This window comes from Hylobates moloch, unplaced genomic scaffold (assembly GCF_009828535.3).
Source record: "Hylobates moloch isolate HMO894 unplaced genomic scaffold, HMol_V3 SCAFFOLD_4, whole genome shotgun sequence".
NCBI classification, from domain to species: domain Eukaryota; kingdom Metazoa; phylum Chordata; class Mammalia; order Primates; family Hylobatidae; genus Hylobates; species Hylobates moloch.
Genome location: NW_026652279.1, coordinates 50,142,978 through 50,163,428, shown reverse-complemented (window position 1 = coordinate 50,163,428; position 20,451 = coordinate 50,142,978). Strand labels below are relative to the sequence as shown.

General features: G+C 38.4%; 2 protein-coding genes across 7 annotated transcripts in view; one reads left to right on the top strand and one right to left on the bottom strand.

Annotated features, from left to right (window-relative positions):
* The window catches only part of ZBED2 (zinc finger BED-type containing 2), an 85,240-nt gene that overhangs the window by 47,980 nt on the left and 16,809 nt on the right, over positions 1-20,451 (bottom strand). The gene's annotated exons all lie outside the window — the stretch shown is intronic.
* The window catches only part of CD96 (CD96 molecule), a 122,036-nt gene that overhangs the window by 93,564 nt on the left and 8,021 nt on the right, over positions 1-20,451 (top strand). For 3 of the 4 annotated variants that reach the window (XM_058437525.1, XM_032150211.2, XM_032150210.2), the window contains 2 exons: positions 3,977-4,100; positions 6,181-8,839. In XM_058437525.1, coding sequence (XP_058293508.1) covers positions 3,977-4,100; positions 6,181-6,289 — 233 coding nt within the window. In that variant the 3' untranslated portion in view covers positions 6,290-8,839. Of the gene's footprint in view, positions 1-3,976; positions 4,101-6,180; positions 8,840-20,451 lie in introns of those variants that run through there. The other variant, XR_004247690.2, reaches the window with a different exon arrangement.

The following is a 20,451-nucleotide window of genomic DNA, read 5'->3' as shown; positions in this document are numbered from 1 at the left end:
TCAAAGGCCTCTAAAAGAAAAACTACAAAACACTGCTGAGATAAATCATAGATGACACAAACAAATGGAAACACATCCCATGCTCATGGATGGGTATAATCAATATTGTGAAAATGACAATACTGCCAAAAGCAATTTACAAATTCAATGCAATACCCATCAGAATACCACCATCATTCTTTGCAGAATTAGAAAAAACAATTCTAAAATTCATATGGAACCAAAAAAGAGCCCACATAGCCAAAGCAAGACTAAGCAAAAAGAACAAATCTGGAGGCATCACATACCTGATTTCCAACTATACTATAAAGCCATAGTCATCAAAACAGCATGGTACTGGTATAAAATAGGCACATAGACCAATGGAACAGAATAAGCCCAAATACTTACAGCCAATGGATCTTCAACAAAGCAAACAAAAACACAAAGTGGGGAAAGGACACCCTTTTCAATAAATGGTGCTGGGATAATTGGCTAGCCACATGTAGGAGAGTTAAACTGGATCCTCATCTCTCACCTTATACAAAAATCAACTCAAGATGGATTAAGGATTTAAACCTAAGACTTGAAACTATAAAAATTCTAAATGATAACACTGGAAAAATTCTTCTAGACATGGGCTCAGGCAAGGATTTCATGACCAAGAACCCAAAAACAAATGCAATAAAAACAAAGATAAATAGCAAGAACTCAAAAGCAAATCAATAAAAACAAATATAAAAAGCAAATGCAATAAAAACAAAGATAATTAAACTAAAGAGCTTTTCCACAGCAAAAGGAACAGTCAGCAGAGTAAACAGATGACCCACAGAGTGAGAGAAAACCTTCACAATCTATACATCTGACAAAGGACTGCTATCCAGAATCTACAACTAACTCAAACAAATTAGTAAGAAAAAAACAAACAACCCTATCAAAAAGTGGGCTAAGGACATGAATAGACAATTCTCAAAAGAAGATATACAAGTGGCTAACAAACATATGAAAAAATGCTAAACATCACAATAATCAGGGAAATGCAAATCAAAACAACAATGCAATACCACCTTAGTCCTGTAAGAATGGCCATAATCAAAAAAATTAAAAAACAGTAGATGTTGGCATGGAGGTGGTGAACAGGGAATGCTTCTACCCTGCTAGTGGGAATGTAAACTAGTACAGCCACTATAGAAAACAATGTGGAGATTCCTTAAAGAACTAAAAGTAGAGCTATCATTTGATCCAGCAATCCCACTACCAGATATCTGCCCAGAGGAAAAGAAGTCATTATTCAAAAAAGATACTTGCACATGCATGTTTATAGCAGCACAATTCACAATTGCAAAATCATGGAGCCAACCCAAATGCCCATCAACGAATGAGTGGATAAAGAAACCGTGATATATATGTATACACACACTATGGAATACTACATAGCCATAAAAAGGAATGGGTTAACAGCATTTGCAGTGACCTGGATGAGATTGGAGACTATTATTCTAAGTGACGTAACTCAGAAATGAAAAACCAAACATCATATGTTCTCACTGATATGTGGGAAGCTAAGCTATGAGGATGCAAAGATGTAAGAATGGCACATGGACTTTGGGGACTTGGAGGGAAGAATGGGAGGGGGTGCGGGATAAAAGACTACAAATATGATGCAGTGTATCCTGCTTGGGTGATGGCTGCACCATAATCTCACAAATCACCACTAAAGAACTTACTCATGTAATAAAATACTACCTGTACCCCAATAACTTACGGAAAAAATAAAATAAAATAAACCCTTTTGTTCTTTCCTTTATCTAAAACTTTGGAGGTAAAATATTATATCTCACCATATTACCATGGTAAAACTTAGTAAATTTTGACTTGTGTGAAGCAGAACTTTGTCTAGTCCTGAGTTGACCAATTGTCTCTTTCATGATCATGCTACTCTAGCGGTTTGAACTAAGTAAACTTTCTAGTCATCTGTACATATAATGTATCACATGATTATGTATTATTGGACTACATGGGTCTCCAGGGAACCCTCAGTTTCTACTTTGACAGGGGTGAGAATCAGGAAGACCTCGAATCCCTGGATGTATGTTGTATGAAAGGGAAAAGTCTTCAACACTTCTAACCAATGCTAACATGATAACATCACATGATTTCACTCCAGGCTATGTAAAAACACAGAAAAGATGTGATAACCAATATTAAATCTAGTTCTTTGACCTGTATTTTTTGAGATTTTGCTATATGAAAAGCAGTGTAATAAAAACGGGGCAATGAAAGAAATTTAAATCCTTGTCTTCACTCACAAGCAGTTACTACCTAGTTGAGACAAGAAAAGAAAACCAATCCAGATAGCTTTTTGCCCAAATGATCCGTGTAATCGAAATATCTAAAGATCTATCTATCATGTGTAAGAAATTTCACTGGAGTATCATTAGCAATAACAAAGTCTGGAAACAATTTAACCATCTAACATTGTGAGATAAATTAAATAAACTGGTATATCCATTGAACTATCCAGTCATTTAACTGAATGAGGTAAATCTCTGTGCGGTGCTATGGAAAGTATTCCAAGAATGTTTTTTTAAGAAAAAGAGGCCAGCTGTATGTCTTTTGGCCTCTTATTCTTAGAAAAACATGTAAAATGTAAAATGTTAAAAATGTAAAATGGTTTTTACATTCTTAGGATACTTTAAAAGCTCCAAATCACTAATCATTAGAGAAATGCAAATTAAAACCACAATGAGATACCATCTCACATGAGTTAGAATCGCCATTGTGGAAAGCAGTTTGGCTGCTGCTCAAAGAATTTAAAAAAAAAAAATTACTATTTGAACCAGCAATCTCATTATATTGGATGTATGCCAGGAATATAAATTGTTCTACCATAAAGACACATGGACACGTATGTTCATCACAGCACTATTCACAATAGCAAAGACATGGAACTAACCTAAACTCCCATCCACAGTGACTGGATAAAGAAAACGTGGTACATATACGCCATGGAATACTATGAAGCCATAAAAAATGATGAGATAATATTCTTCACAGGAACATGGATGGAACTGGAGACCATTATCCTAAGCAAACTCACACAGGAATAGAAAACCAACTACTGCATGTTCTCACTAATAAGTGGGAACTAAGGGGCGGGCGCGGTGGCTCACACTTGTAATCCCAGCACTTTGGGAGGCCAAGGCGGGCGGATCACAAGGTCAGGAGATCGAGACCACAGTGAAACCCCGTCTCTACTAAAAATATAAAAAAATTAGCCGGGCGTGGTGGCGGGCGCCTGTAGTCCCAGCTACTCGGAGAGGCTGAGGCAGGAGAATGGCGTGAACCTGGGAGGCGGAGCTTGCAGTGAGCCGAGATTGCGCCACTGCACTCCGGCCTGGGCGACAGAGCGAGACTCGGTCTCAAAAAAAAAAAAAAAAAAGTGGGAACTAAACATCAAGTACATACAGACACAAAGAAGAGAATAACAAACACTGAGGCCTACTGAAGGTTGAGAGGAGGGTAAAGATTGAAAAAAAAAAAAAAAACTACCTGTCAGGCACTATGTTGATTACCTGGGTGACAAAATAATCTGTACACCAAATCCCCACAGCATGTAATTTACCTATATAACAAACTTGCACATGTACCCCTGAATCTAAAATAGTGAAAAAAAAGAAAAAGAAATCATGGACAGAATAGTGTGTATAATATGCCCCCAATTGTAATAAAAAGGGGTATATATTCATGGTACATATGTATGCTTATATATATCCACAGAAAATTTCTGGTAGGATACATAATTAACTCTTAAAAGTTATCACCTCGTGTAGGTAACAAGGCATAGACATGCCCACCTCCAGAGTATGATCACAGCCAATGAGCATCCCCATGGCCTTTGAAGAAAATATGTTTCACGTAGGAAAAATAGTTTAATCCTGTTTTCCAAACGCCAAAGTTTGGGATTAAAATTTATCTTTCTTTATGCCCTTTTCAGGTATTGTGGTCAATAAGCCCAAAGATGGAATGTCCTGGCCAGTGATTGTAGCAGCTTTACTCTTTTGCTGCATGATATTGTTTGGTCTTGGAGTGAGAAAATGGTGTCAGTACCAAAAAGAAATGTAAGTATAATACTAACATATGTAGGAACAGATTAATTTTTTATTGTAAAATATTCATCGGTATAATATATTATTACTCTATGAAGTTTCTCCCATATTTTAATGAGGAAATAAGGCTCACAAAGCTCAGAGAGATTATATAGCTTTCCCAGCATCACATAGTTGGGATCAAATACACAATTCCTGACTCAGTATCCCTCTCTGCATTGGCCTAGTCAGGCTGTAACATTCATCAGATAGAGCAAGTCCGTGGACATGAAATGAGAACTGAGCCTCACTTCTCCTCAAAACTAAAACTGATTTTTCTTTTAATCTTCATTATTTTTTCATTTTCATGCATCTTTGAACTGCCTAGGCTCCGCTGGTCCTAGATGCTCAAGTGTGAAATTGAGTGAGAAAGTAATTTTAAGAGATTTCCAGCTGCTTTTTTACTAGAGTGGGCTTTTACTGCCCTTTTCTTTTTTTCCCAAGCAGAAAAGAAAGTAAGCGTTGGGTTACCCCATTTTTGTCTTATTGAAATATTCTCCAAAAGCCTTCTCCAGTCAGCAGTCTGAAATGGTACATAAGGTTAAGCCTCATTTTTCTGACTTGCTATTTTGAGTCAGTCTGTATTGGGCCATAATTTGAAGAGATCCCAGTACCCAGAGCTGATCTTCCATTTATCTTACTACTGCTCTAAGATAACATTAACCATCGTGCCACATGCTTTTCTACCTTTTGCAGAGTATCCTTGAAGACTCTGTAACCACATACAGGGAGTGGTGAATAAAACACTAAACCAGTAGTTAGAAATTCTGGGTTCTTTTCCAAGGACTACAATTTGGCCACCACATGACCTTGAGAAACTCATAATTCCCCAAGAAACAAAAGTAAAACAAAAGTGCATGTTTCGTAGAATTGTACCTACCTATTAATACATATGAAGTCTCCATTAAAGCATCTGAAAATTGGGTAATAGGGATTAGAGAGCTTTATATTAAATGAACAAATGAAATCTGAAAATCCAAATTGATTTTTTAAATTATTCTATATTCAAATGTTTGTTTTATATGGAGATGAGAATCAATCTCTCCATCCTCCTTCCCCTACTACCCACTCTTTATCTCTCCTAAGATGCTATAGATTGCCAGGGCATAGAGGTGTTTGAGTGACGAACATAAAGATGTTCACAGATGTATTTCTGTTTCCTGATATCAAGATAGCTAGAGCATTTGTATAGCTAAATTCCACACTAACTTGGCTCTTTAATGCATTTCGGAAAAAGAGATTACTTGTACTAACATAAAATAGTTCTTTGTACAAAGATGACTTTAAGAATGTTCACTGATTCAAACAAAAGGGATTTAGGCATTATTTAGCCAGTACTCAGGGATTGAGAAGAGCTTTACTTCCCATCTCTACCCTATCCCCACAGTACATAGTGAGTGTTTGGGCAAAGGCTGGGGCTAGGGTTAGCAAAGAGGCTATATGAAAAGCTTCAGTCTTAAATCCTAGGATTTTAAGATTTAGTCTCTGGAGGAATATTTTAATCCATATAAGAGAAACATTTCTTCTCTTAGGAGGCAGTTGTCATGGAGAGTATCAGTTATGGTGAAAAGATTTGAATTGTTGGTCTGGTTCTCTTGAGCAAGTTGTTTAAAACCTCTGAGCCTCAGTTTTATCTGTAGAATGGTGATGCATTTCCTGCACACAAAGTAAATAATGTTATGATATATTTCCTGCATACAATAATGTTATGATGCATTTCCTGCATACAAAGTAAATGTTATGATAAAAATGCTCAGTTTTATCTGTAGATGGTGATGCAATTTCTACATACAAAGTAAATAATGTTAGAATAAAAATGCTTTGCAAACTACAAAATGCCATGTAAATATTAATTAATGGTAAGATCATGAGGTTCAAATGTGACTAACAGGCACAGGGTTATGCCAGCAAAAAATGCTGAAAGAACTTGGAGAGTGTGTCTCTTTCTCATCAATCTGTGTTCTCCTTTAAAGAAACAACACATGTCTGTGTGTGTGTGTGCATAAGACTCCCTCACATTCTTAGCATTGAAAGACCAATATTTTGTTCCTAGAATGGAAAGACCTCCACCTTTCAAGCCACCACCACCTCCCATCAAGTACACTTGCATTCAAGAGCCCAATGAAAGTGATCTGCCTTATCATGAGATGGAGACCCTCTAGTCTTGTGAGACTTTGCCCCATGGCAGAACTCTGCTGGAATCCTACTGAGAAGGTAGACATTGTGCTTTATTAATATAGTCGCTCTTCAGCCATGCCTTTGCTGCAGCTGAAATGGAAGTCAGAAGTGAGTGACCTGTTTTCCCAGCAACTCACCCTCTTTCATCTCCAAACGCCTGAAGCTTAACCAAGAGGGAGAGGATATGTCATGTTCACACTCAATGCAATTCATAGTGGTTTTCTTGCTTATGTAAGAAGTACACATTAGTCTGCCATCATTAAAAAAATACAGTATTTTCATTTAAATTCTCTGATGGAGAGACAACAATGGTTTCAAGTGTATGCCCATGCCTGATCCTCTTATTTGAACATCTATCAACATTGTAAACTCTTTGCCAAAATCCTGGGGCTTTGCTGCATTCCCTAAGATAATTATAGGAAAAAGAAAATGTAAAAGTGCTAACAAGGCTGCCAAGTAATGGAGAAGTATGGTTAGTCTTCATATTGAAATTCTGTTGTTTATTTTCATGGAAGGAAAATAGAATACTTTGCACAGGAACCATATTTTCAATCCTCCTTCACTGTCTTCCTACCGTGTTCAGCCCAGACTCCTGCCACGTGGACCAGGATGAAGAGGGATCAAAGAGATAACTAGCTAACAACCCAGTAGCCTAGAAGATATAAAACTCCACTGGCCTCTAAAATTATATTAGCCAAGAGTGGTTTCATTTGAGTGCCTTCATGTGTATGTCCATCAAACTGGTACCAAACTGTTTTGTTTGGGCAGCCTAAGCCCAACCCTACTCATGTAATTCCTGTTATTCTCTTTTTCATCTGGGGACTTTCCTGTTCATTTATCCTGCCTGTTTTGATCTGTTTTGAAAAAGACAAAGAGCCTCAAATCAGACCAGCACTGATTAATTAACCCTGCTCCTACCAATCTTTTATAAAGCAGTTGAAGCAGAATGTATAGGTGTCAGAGAAGAAACCTAGTCAGCCAGACGTGCTCTGTATTCAGCAACAGTTTGTGAGTGAATAAATTACTAATCCTCCTTGTCTCTTGAAACCTTCCCACACTCCCTGCTCCAGGAGGGAAAAACAGATGTTGTTGACAGATAGAGTGATAGGCAAATTCCGTGTGGACTTTAGTCCCAAAAGGAAACTTTAGTTCCCTTGCAGTATGCTTATCCCTGACTGCACATGAGAATACCTTGTGCAGTTATTTGGAGATTATGTCTTTTTCTTAAACACCATGGCTGTCACACTTCAGTTCAATTAAATCAGAATGTCTAAGGAGTGAGACACAGGCATCAACACTCTCAGATGATTCACATGTTCAGCCAAAGTTGAGAACCATCGAGCCTAAGGAAGTTCTTTCTCATGGCTCAGAATCTTAGGTAGGTGCTTAACTCTTGTGGTGGCCAGCCTCCAAGATGAGCCCCAGTGTTCTTGCCTCCTACTATTCACATCTTTATATGGTCCCCTCCAATGCTGAATACAGATGATTTGTGTAACCTAGGGCCAGGATTAAGGTGAGGCAATCAATATATCTAGGGAAAAAATTTAAGGAGGTATTCACACTCAGGGTCATGCACCTGCACAATGTTGAGAGTGAGTACCACTCTCATCGTTGGTATAGTCAAAAAAGCTTAGAAATGACCAAGGCTAGGTCACAAAATACACTGCAGCTTCTTCTTTGATCTCTCTTTGACCATACTGACACTGGGAAAGCCCATTCCCATGCCATGAAGACACCAAGGCAGCCCTAATGAGAAATCTACGTGTCGTGGCTGGGCACGGTGGCTCACGCCTGTAATCCAAGCACTTTGGGAGGCCGAGAGGAGTGGATCACAAGGTCAGGAGATTGAGACCATCCTGGCTAACACGGTGAAACCCCATCTCTACTAAAAATACAAAAAATTAGCTGGGCGTGGTGTCGGGCACCTGTAGTCCCAGCTACTCAGGAGGCTGAGGCAGGAGAATGGCGTGAACCCGGGAGGCAGAGCTTGCAGTGAGCCGAGATTGCACCACTGCACTCCAACCTGGGCGAAAGACCGAGACTCCGTCTCAAAAAAAAAAAAGAAAAAGAAAAAGAAAAAAGAAATCTACGTGTCAAGGAACTGAGGTATTTTGCTAACAAGCACCAACTTGCCAGCCATGTAAGGGAGCCATCTTGGAAGCAGATCCTCCAGCCTCCAGTTAAGTCTTCAGATAATTGCAACTTCAGTTGATCTTTTGACCAAGACCTCAAAAGAGCCAGAACTACCCAGCTAAGCCTTTTTCTGAATTTCTGAACTTCTAACACTATTAGATAATAAGTGCTTATTGTTTAACACCATTAATTTTGAGTATAATTTGTTACATAGCAATAGATAACTATACAGCTCAACAACTAGAAAAATAAACTGTTTACCTGCCTTAATTATTTATTTTTAATTCCTTATTAGTTCTCAAGAAACAAACGCTAGCTTCTTATGTATGGCTGTTGCTTTGCTTCATGTGTATAGCTATTTGTATTTAACGAGACTTAATCATCAGTAATTTGTATACAAAGCATTGTGGTTTTATTTTACTGTTTTACTACAATATATGAATACAAGCAGAAGGTGGGGGTAGAGAGAGGCAGAGTTGGGGGTAGAGAGTGGCAGAGTTGGAGGTATTTGGATTGTTTCACTAAAGGGAGAGACAGTTTTACAGTATAACATAAATTCATGTAATTTATCAATCTATCACATGACAGGTGTCTCACTGTGTTTTTATATTAGCTCTTCTTTGAAGTACACTCTTTTAGTCTCATAATTAAGTTCTGGTCAGCATTTGCACATTCATTACCACTTGAATAGAGTGAGCAGTTGCTTATCAATGGAGGGATCTTCAGTGAGTAGTTCAGAGGAACTTTTCACAAACCTGAAAATTAGAGGGGCTCCAGTTGCTTTTTAGGTAGTACTGTGAGCTTGACCACCCTTATTTGACTAAAATGACAGTTTCATTTGAGCCTTAAATTGTGTGCAAGTAAATTCATAGAGTCTGTCTCGACCAGCAACTGCTGTCTCTATTAGTGAATTTAGCTCTGTCTCATAGGAGAAATAGCAATACTAGACTCTAATCCCTAAAGTTTCATTTTCACTGAGAAAAAGCCATATGTAAGCATGTTTGTCACTCATTTCCAAAGCACTATGTGTTAGTTAACATTGTTATTCATATGTTCGTTTCCTTACCCACCTGCACCAGGAGCACTCCTCAACTTGACAACATGATTTGTTTTGCAATGGAATATCATGGGCGTGACTAACCCAAGGCTTGAAAAGTACTTCTATGATTGGATTCACTCTCTTCTTTTCTACCATCACCATGAGAAGATCATTTTCAGACTAGCCTACTGTGCCAAGAAGAAAAAGAAAGGCTCATAGAGCAGTACCACCCAGGGCTGGTCCAGTCTAGATCAGCAAAACTCACAGCCTACCTCAACAGGCACGTAAGTTAGGTATTATTGCATGCCACTGAAATTGTGTGGTTATTACACAACATTGTAGCAATACTTAACCTACATGTATAGATCCAGAGGTAGGCACATTTTAGCTCATATGTAAGTGCCTAATGCGTGCTTTTTTTTTTTAAATAGTATTTTCTATTTTCTTTGGTTCAGCATGAGTTTTGTTTTAACAAGAAGATATGGTTGACTTCATCAAAATAACTTTGCATTTATAGATCTTTAAAAATCATACAACATTTGACCAGGATGGGTTTTAGAGGTCATTTCACAAAATGAGTTAAGGGTTCTGTGAAATTGACTTGTCCAAGGTCACACAATTAGAAATGGTAAAACCAACGTGATGACCCAGCTCTCTGATTTCTAGCCTAGAATGTAATCAATATTTAATTGCTTTGGTATCTCCTTTTACTATAGACAAGAGCTGCTGCTTTGTGTGCTTTTAAGTAAATATTGTTTTTTTATGCCTTGGTAGTATATGCTAAAAATTATAACAGAAAACAAAGAAAAGTAGAAATAATTAACCCTGGAGGGTGGGATGCTCTAGAAAATGTCAAAGAAAATGAGGAAATGAAAGAGAAAAGAGAGAAGAGAGTAATCAAGATCAGAAGTTGAAAAGAAAGTTTAGAGAAACTTACTAAGGCCAGAGATAATGAAAAATGTCTCAAGGCTCTGAACGGGGAAGAGGTCCTGAAAGGTAGCCCTCTTGGCACCCAGACTTAGGAGGGTAACTTTGAACCTGAAGATTGATTCTTCAAAATATAGAAACTTTGTTCTCTCTGAGACCAGGGCTGAAATGCATAGCCTGACTGACTTTTTGACAACAGCAATCATGGCTGTGTCAACCAGCTAAAGGATGGGTGTCCACATTAACTGGCAGAAACACATAGTGAGAACCGCAGAATCAAGGCAGTTTATTTCCCAGCTCCTGCAAAGGTGCCTTTTTCCTGGATGTCCTGGATTACTAACAAAGGCACCATGCTGCAACCAGGAAGACATGACCAGAAAGCAGGACACTATGACCCCAAGCTAGGTCAGGGCCAGGGAACACTTTTGGAATTATTCTTAAAGCTTGAATGGTGCATCTGTGATGGGTCTTGATATTTTGTGGGTGAAAATAGCATAGAAATGGAAACAATAGAATCTAAATTTTTCTCCTCAGACAGCATCTTTGTATCCTCCAATCTCTGTTATCCAGATTTCCAAACTCTTTCCTGTTCTGCACACTCAGATTCCTCGTATTTGTTCAAAGACTGTGGCATTGTGATTGTAGGGAGGGACACTGTGGGGAATAATAGGGAAGAGCAACAAACTCAATATCACAACATAAAGAAGAGAGCATGGCTGGGGCCATATCCAGCTACGCTGGGTAAGTTACAGAAACTTATGCACATTTGCCCTGAGTTTTGTCAGACTATATGCCCCATTTACTGTCCAAAGAAGATATATCACCAAATAAAAATGGCTACATCATTATGCCATTCAGCTATCACCAGAAAATACTTTAAAGTGACAAGAAGGTAGGCTGGAGGGGAAAGAACAACAGTTCCATGAATCCTGCAGAGAAGTTTTATAGTGGACCTGATATCCTGAGAGCCATGTATAAGAGTTAACCTCTCCATTCTGCATTTTCTCGCTTCAAAGCTTGAATATCTGTTAAGGCTGAATGGGAAGATGAACAGGGATCTGAGAATTCCATCTATAGTAGAATCATTTTTGCATCACTGGTTTGAGATAAGCCTAATTCCACTCTTACAGATAATTGGGTTGCACTGGATTTTTCTTATACATAAAGCCATTGCACTGATTCAAAGGGACATGCTTTGATTACTAACAGATCTGAAATCTAACAAAATAATAAATAAGAATTGATTTTAATTTTGTGCCTAGTTACTAGAAAAGTCTGACAAGCACTTTTCCTGAATACCTCTTTTGGATGGCCAGTTTAGGGTTTGTAGATTCCACACTTATGAAATTGATATTAAAAAAAATTTAAGAACTACTTATTGCCTTCAGTGAATATAAAATTTAATGGAAGAGATAGACATTTAAACAAATACATACAGTACAGTGTAATACATATAAAAATTAAATTATGCACAAAGAAGAGAAAATAATAAAACAGTATGATTTCAGGGACAACATGTGAGAAATACTTTTAAAGGCTTCAGAAAGGAGGCTGTTAGTAGAGGCAAGGCCACTGCAGTAGAGACCCTTATATCTGAGACATAGTGATGGGACTTGAAAACATTACCTAAGGGTTATACCAAGAATGCAAGAAGTATTTGATGATAGAAAATTGCTTAATATAATTTGCCATATAAATAGAACTAAGGAGGAAAAGGATAGGAATAAGCTCCATAGCTGTTTAAAAAATCTTTGGCAAAATTCAACACCCATTCCTACTAAAAACTCTTGAGAAAAAGGGATATTTTCTTAACTACATATATACATGATACATGCATGCAAATCTATCTATAGCTATATTTGTAGATACATATATATGTACAGTTATAGTATATAAATACTATATATAGTTTTATATATATGTATGCATATATACATATACTATACTCTATGGTATACATATATATAACTACAATTGTACGAATGTATATGCCATGAAAGAAAGGATGGATAAATTTAGCTACCTAGAAATAAAAACAACATGCATAAGAGAGAAAGCAAAGTCAAAAGACAAATAATAAAGTAAGTGAAAATATTTACAACATATATCACAGATGATATATCAATATACATACCTTTATCAATATACTTGTTGATAAAGAACTTACAAATATTGATAAAAAACTGAAAAATCCTATGAAAAAATAGGCTAAAGCCATGAACAAATAATTCACACACAAAAATTAAAATGACTCTTGATCATTTGAAAAACATGAAATTTATTCATAATAAAAGAAATCAAAATTAAAAAATGTACTAAGACATCAGTTCTTCTCCATTTAGTTGTCATGAATTTCAAGTTTGACAATATTCTCTGTTATCAAGGCTTTGGGGAAAACATGCACACTCATATACTGCTGAAGGGAGTGCAAAATGGTGCCACCAATATTGAGAAGAATATGATGATATCTAACAAAACTACATATTAATTTATTCATTGACATTGTAATTCATCTTCAGGATTTCACCATGAAACTCAGCCTCCAGCAATATCAAAATATATATGCACAAGGTTATTTTGGCATCATTATGTTTATTCACAAAGTATTTGAAATTATCTAAATGTCCAATATAGGAGATTGGTTGAATAAAATGTGGTAAATACACAAAATAGAGTTAATGTGCAGTTGTAAAAACAAGAAAGAAGAAAATCTCTATCAACTGATATTGAGTGATTTCCAGAGATATTATTAAGAGAAAAAGGTGAAGTACAAAGAGCATGTAATATGCTACCTTTGTGTAAGAAAGAAGGAAAAATAAACAAAATTGAAGTATGTATATGCCTATTTTTACAAAAAGAAACAGGAGAGATAAATCAAGAAATGCTGGAGTTGAGGGGTAAAGAAGGAACAGAGTGTGACGGATATATGGAGAAGTGACCTTCCCTGTATATACCTTTCTGTATAATTTTGTCTGAAAAAAAGATTAGTATTCTACATATTAAAATAATAAAATTAAATAAGAACAGAAAAAAAACTAAAACTGAAAGCCAACCATTTGTATTTTAAATAAAATACCATAAGCCACTGAAAGAGAAAAAAGAAAGAAAAACTAATCCAATCCAGGCTCACACCTGTAATCCCAGCACTTCAGGAGGCCAAGGTGGGTGGATCACGAAGTCAGGAGTTTGAGACCAGCCTGGCCAACATAGTGAAACCCTGTCTCTACTGAAAATACAAAAATTAGCCAGGCATGGTGGCACGTGCCTGTAGTCCCAGCTACTCAGGAGGCTGAGGCAGGAGAATCACTTGGACCCGGAAGGTGGAGGTTGTGGTGAGCTGAGATCACACCACTGCACTCCAGACTGGGCAACAGAACAAGACTCCACCTCAAAAAAAAAAAAAAAAAAAAAAAAAAACCTAACCCAACTAGCTAGGAACACAAAATTTGACTATATATTTGACTATATACCGCAGTCTCGTGTAGGGTGGGGTGGGGATGGTGGGAACAGGGTGAGAATTGTAAGCAAATCTGGAAGGCTTGGTAGTAATATTTTTTTTATTGTAATGATATGAGCAAAGCAATTTTGAAACATTGTTATGTATTATAAGATTACATAAATGTGTAACTGTGTTGTCATTGGATGCCCAGGTTCTCATTAGGGAAAAGGAACGTATAAATATGGAATAAGGAAAGACTGGAAAGAACCCTGTGTAGATGCAGGGATGGAGTCAAATTGGCAGTATCAATGCAAACTCATGATTTCCACAGTATGTGTGTGTATATGTGTGTGTGTATGCATGTGTATGTGCATGAAGGTTAGTATCCTTCCCAAGCATCACATCTGGAGACCCATGATGTCCACCTGTCCTTCACTGGTAATCTTAATCTTAATCATGTCTGTGTGTAAATGTGCTTGAGCATGCATGTGTGTTTTGCATTGCAAATATGTATATGTGCCTATATTTCCTAGATGTGCCTTTTGAAAGGACTAAGAAGCAAAGATATCCCGGTAGCAAAGAGCATACCTGGCATCCGCATCTTGGTTTTCAATATAATTTCCTGCTGAAAGGAACTGAACTCAGAGAAATGTCTAAGGACAAAGTAGACATAAGTGAATTTGAAATACTTTGTTAGATCAGAAAATAAGAACATAGTCCAAAAACTGCTAGGGTATGTCAGAAGGATATAGGAGTCAGTTTGAAAGGACTCCGACTGTATACATCTAGGAAAATTTGACCATCAATATAGTTAAGTATATTAATGGGTTAGAAACCATTGAGAAAAGCAGGAATTCATGAGTCCTTACCAGTAGTAAGTGATAGCTATATAAATAGGTAGATAAGTAGACAGAGAGAGACAGAGAGAGAAAGGAGGGCTTTCACCTACAGCAAAACTTCAAGAGCAGATTAATAAATATGAAGGGAGTGCTGAAATTCAGAAGTTACCATTTTGTAATCAGCATAATAAAGATTGCATCAGGCTAGAATCATCAATGGATACTAAGTCGAGGAAATTTTGATGAAGATCAGGATATCTGCATGGTCTCTAAGTGCCTCCCTGTAAAATCTTATTGGTTACACAGGAGAAAAAGAAACAGTAACTATCCAGTGGATAAATTAGACAAGAACTTGACCAAGTGATCAAAATTAATATCATCAGTGAGAGAGACAGGGATGTTGTGCTCCTCCAAATGTAACACTCTGGAAAGGATACAATATCATCTATGCAGTATTAGGGCAGAGAATAACCAAACTAAATCCAATCACAAAGTAGCATCAAATAAATACAAAATAAGATATATTCTATTGTGTCTGTGTTCATCAGGGATATTGGCCTGAAGTTCTCTTTTTTCATTGTGTCTCTGCCAGATTTTGGTATCAGTCTGATGCTGGCTTCAAAGAATGAGTTAGGGAAAAGCCCCTCCTCCTCAATTATCTGGAATAGTTTCAGTAGGATCGTGTCAGTTCTTCTTTGTACATCTGGTAGAATTTGGCTGTGAATCCATCAGGTCCAGGGCTTCTTTTGCTTCGTAGGTTCTTTGTTACTAATTCAATTTCAGAAGTTGATATTAGTCTATTCAAGATTTCAATTGCTTCCCGATTTAATCTTGGGAGATTGTGTGTTTCCAGGAATTTATCCATGTCCTCTAGACTTTCTAACTTCTGTGCATATAGTTGATCATAGCAGTCCCTGAGGATCTTTTGTATTCATGTGGGATGAGTTGTAATATTGTTTCTGATTGTTCTTATTTGAATCTTCTCTGTCCTTTTATTTGTTAATCTTGCTAGCAGTCTATCAATCTCTTATTTTATTTTTTTGAGGAACCTACTTTTTGTTTCATTGATCTTTTGCATCTCAACTTCATTAAGCTCTTCTCTAATTTTGATTATTTCTTTACTTCTGCTAGCTTTGGGGTTGATTTTTTCTGTTCTTTTAGGTGCAGAGTTAGACTGTTAATTTTTCGTTGTTTCTAACTTCTTGAAAGCATTTAGGACTTCAAACTTTTCTCTTAACACTGTTTTGGCTGCATCCCAGAGATTTTGGTAACTTGTATTCCTATTTTCATTAGTTTCAAGGAATTTTTTTATTTCACCCAGTAGTTATTCAGGAGGAAGTTCTTTCATTTCTGAAAATATTAGCAAACCAAATCTAGCAGCACATCAAAAAGTTAACATACCATGATCAAGTAGGCTTTATTTCTGGGATGCAAGGTTCTTTTAACATATTCACACCAATAAATGGGATTCACTACATAAACAGAATTAAAAGCAAGAACCATATGATCATCTCAATAGATATAGAAAAAGCTTAAGATAAAATCCAACATTCCTTCATTATAAAAATCCTCAACAGATTAGGCATCAAAGGAACATACATCAAAATAATAGGAGTCATATATCCCCAACCCACAGCCAACATCATACTGAATAGGCAAAAGCTCAAGCCATTCCCCTTGAGAACTGGAACAAGACAAGTATGTCCACTCTCACCACTCCTTTTATACATAGTGCTGGAAATCCTAGCCAGAGCAATCAGGCAAGAGAAAGAAACAAAAGGCATCCCAATAGTAAAAGAAAAAGTCAAACTATCTCTCTTCACTTATGGCATGATTCCATATAGAAAATCCTAAAGACTCTGCCAGAAGGCTCCTACAACTCACAAACTACTTTAGTATAATTTCAGGTCACAAAATCAATGTATAAATCAGTAGCATTTCTATGCACCAAAAACATCTAGGCTGAGAGTGAAATCAAGAACACAAACCCACTTACAATAGCTATGAAGAAAAGGAAATACCTAGGAATACTGCTAACCAAGGAAGTGAACAATCTCTACAAGAAAAACTACAAAACACTGTTGAAAGAAATCAGAGATGACACAAATAAATGGAAAAACATGCCATGCTCATAGATTGGAATAATTGATATTTTTTAAATGGCCATACTAGTCAGGGAAATTTGCATATTCAGTGCTATTTCTATCAAACTACCAAAGTTATTCTTCACAGAATTAGAAAAAAAACTATTCTAACATTTATATGGAAGCAAAAACAAGCCTGAATAGCCAAAGCAACCCTAAACAAAAAGAACAAAGCTGGAGGCATTACACTACCCAACTTCAAATTATACTATAAAGCTACAGTAACCAAAGCAGCTTGGTTCTGGTACAAAAACAGACATATAGACTAATGCAACAGAATAGAAAATTCAGAAATAAAGCCACACATGCACAACTATCTGATCTTCAACAAGGCTGATACAAACAAGCAACAGGGAAAAAACTCCTAATTCAATAAATGGTGCTGGGATAACTGGCTAGCCATATGCAGAAGACTGAAGATGGACTCCTATCTTTCACCATATAAAAAATTTAACTCAAAATGGATCAAAGATTTAAATGTACCTTAAACTATAAAATCCTAGAAGAAAATCTAGGAAATACTATTGACGACATTGGCCTTTCTACTAGTCCGTTCTCACACTGCTATAGAGACATACCTGAGACTGGATAATTTATGGAGAAAAGAGGTTTAATTGACTCAGAGTTCCACAGGCTGTATGGAGGAATGGCTGCGGAAGCCTCAGGAAACTTAACAATCATGGCAGAAGGGTGAAGGGGAACCAAACATGTCATCACATGGCGGCAGGAGAGAGAAAGTGAAGGGGAAAGTGCTACACACTTTTAAAAAACAACAAGATCTCGTGAGAACTCGTGTCCTGGGAACAGCAAGAGGGACATCCACTTCCATGATCCAGTCACCACTCACCAAGCCCCTCTCCCAACACTGGAAATTACAATTCAACATGAGATTTAGATGGGGACACAGATCCAAACCATATCATTCCACCCTGGCCCTTCCCAAATATCATGTCCTTCTCACATTTCAAAATACAATCACGCCTTCCCAACAGTCCCCAAAAGTCTTAACTCATTCCAACATTAACTCAAAAAACCAAGTCCAAAATCTCATCTGAGACAAGGCAAGTCCCTTCTGCCTATGAGCCTGTAAAATAAAAAACAAGTTAGTTACTTCCAAGATACAATAAGGGTACAGATGTTAGGTAGATGCCCCCATTCCAAAAGGGAGAAATTGGCCAAAACAAAGGGGCTACAGACCCCATGCAAGTCTGAACACCAGCAGGGCCATCATTAAATCTTAAAGCTCCAAAATAATCTCCTTTAACTTTATGTCTCACATCCAGATCACACTAATGCAAAGGGTGGGCTCTGAAGGCCTTGGAAAGCTCTGCTCCTGAGGTTCTGCTGCGTACAGTCCTCTTAGCTGCTTTCACAGGCTGTCATGGAGTGCCTGCAGTTTTTCTAGGTGCATGGTGCAGGTTGTCAGTGGATCTACCATTCTGGGGTCTGGAGAACAATAGCCCTCTTCTCACAGCCCCACTAGGCAGCGCCCCAGTGGGGACTCTGTATGGGGGGCCCCAAGCTCACATTTCCCCTTTGCCTTACCCTACTAGAGGTTTTCTATGAGGATTCTGCCCCTGCAGCAGACTTCTACCTGGACATTCAGGCATTTTCATACATCCTTTGAAATCTAGGCAGAGGTTCTCAAACCTTGCCTTCTATGCACCTGCAGGTCCGACACCACATGGAAGCTTCCAAGGCTTGGGCTTGCACCCTCTGAAGCAACACCCTGAGCTGTAACTTAGCCCCTTTCGGGCACAGTTGGAGCTGCAGTGGCTGGGATGCAGGGCACCATGTCCCAAGGCTGCACTGAGCAGTGGAGCCCTGGGCCTAGCCCAGGAAACGATTTTTCCCTCTTCGCCCTCCAGAACTGTGATGAGAGGGGCTGCTGTGAAGGTCTCTGAAATGCCTTGGAGGCATTTTCCCCATTGTCTTGGCTATTAACATTCAGCTCTTCTTTATTTATGCAAACTTCTGCAGCAGGCTTGAATGTCCCCCAAGAAAATGGATTTTTCTTTTCTACCACATGGTTGGGCTACAAATTTTCCAACCTTTTATGCTCTGCTTCCTTTTTAAATATAAGTTCTAGTTTCAGGTTATTTCTTTGTTTATGCAAATGAGCATAGGCTTTAAAAAGCAGCCAAGTTACCTGCTTTGCACTTAGAAATTTCTTCTCCCAGATATTATAAATCATCTCTCTTAAGTTCAAAGTTCCATAGTTTTCTACAGCAGAGGCAAAATGCTGCCAGTCTCTTTGCTAAAGCATAGCAAAATTTACCTTTACTCCAGTTCCCAATAAGTTCCACATCTCCATCTGAGACTACCACAGCCTGGGCTTCACTGTCCACATCACTATCCACATTTTGGTCACAACCATTCAACAAGTCTCTAGGAAGTTCCAAACTGTCCCTCATCTTCCTGCCTTCTTTTGATCCCTGCAAACTGTTCCAACCTCTGCTCATTACCCAGTTCCAATGTTGTGTCCACATTTTCAGGTATCTTTATAGCAATGCCCGACTTCTCTGGCACCAATTTTCTGTATTAGTCCATTCTCAGACTGCTATAGAGACATACCTGAGACTGGGTAATTTACGGAGAAAAGAGGTTTAACTGACTCACGGTTCCACAGGCTATACAGGAAGCATGGCTTGGGAGACCTCAGAAAACTTACAAACATGGTGGAAGGGCAAAGGGAAAGTAAGCAGGAGAGAGAGAGAGCAAATGGGGAAGTCCTACACACTTTTAAACAAAGAAGTGAGTAGTACTTTTTTGCTACACGCTTTTAAACAAATCTGTGAGATCTTGTGAGAACTCACTCACTATCACAAGAGCAGCAAGGGGGAAATCTGCCCCCACAATCCAATCACCTCCCACCAGGTCTCTCTCCCAACACTGGGAATTACAATTCAACATGAGATTTGGGTGAGGACACAAAGCCAAACTGTAACAGCCTTGGCAAATAATTTTTGGTTAAGTCCCCAAAAGCAATTGTAACAAAAAAAATGTAGACAAATCGGACCTAATTAAACTAAAAAGTTTCTGCACAGGTGTGAGCCAAGATGGCCAAATAGGAACAGCTCCGGTCTCCAGCTCCCAGCCCCAGCGACACAGAAGACGGGTGATTTCTGCATTTCTGCTTGAGGTACCGGTTTCATCTCACTAGGGAGTGCCTAACAGTGGGTGCAGGACAGTCGGTGAAGCGCACTGTGCGCGAGCCGAAGCAGGGCGAGGCATTGCCTCACTCGGGAAGTGCAAGGGGTCAGGGAGTTCCCTTTCCTAGTCAAAGAAAGGGGAAACAGACGGCACCTGGAATATCGGGTCGGTCCCATCCTAATACTGCGCTTTTCCAACGGGCCTGGAAAACGGCACACTAGGAGATTGTGTCCTGCACCTGGCTCGGAGGGTCCTATGCCCACGGAGTCTCGCTGATTGCTAGCACAGCAGTCTGAGATCAAGCTGCAAGGCGGCAGTGAGGCTGGGGGAGGGGCGCCCGCCATTGCCCAGGCTTGCTTAGGTAAACAAAGCAGCCAGGAAGCTCGAACTGGGTGGAGCCCACCACAGCTCAAGGAGGCCTGCCTGCCTCTGTAGGCTCCACCTCTGGGGGCAGGGCACAGACAAACAAAAA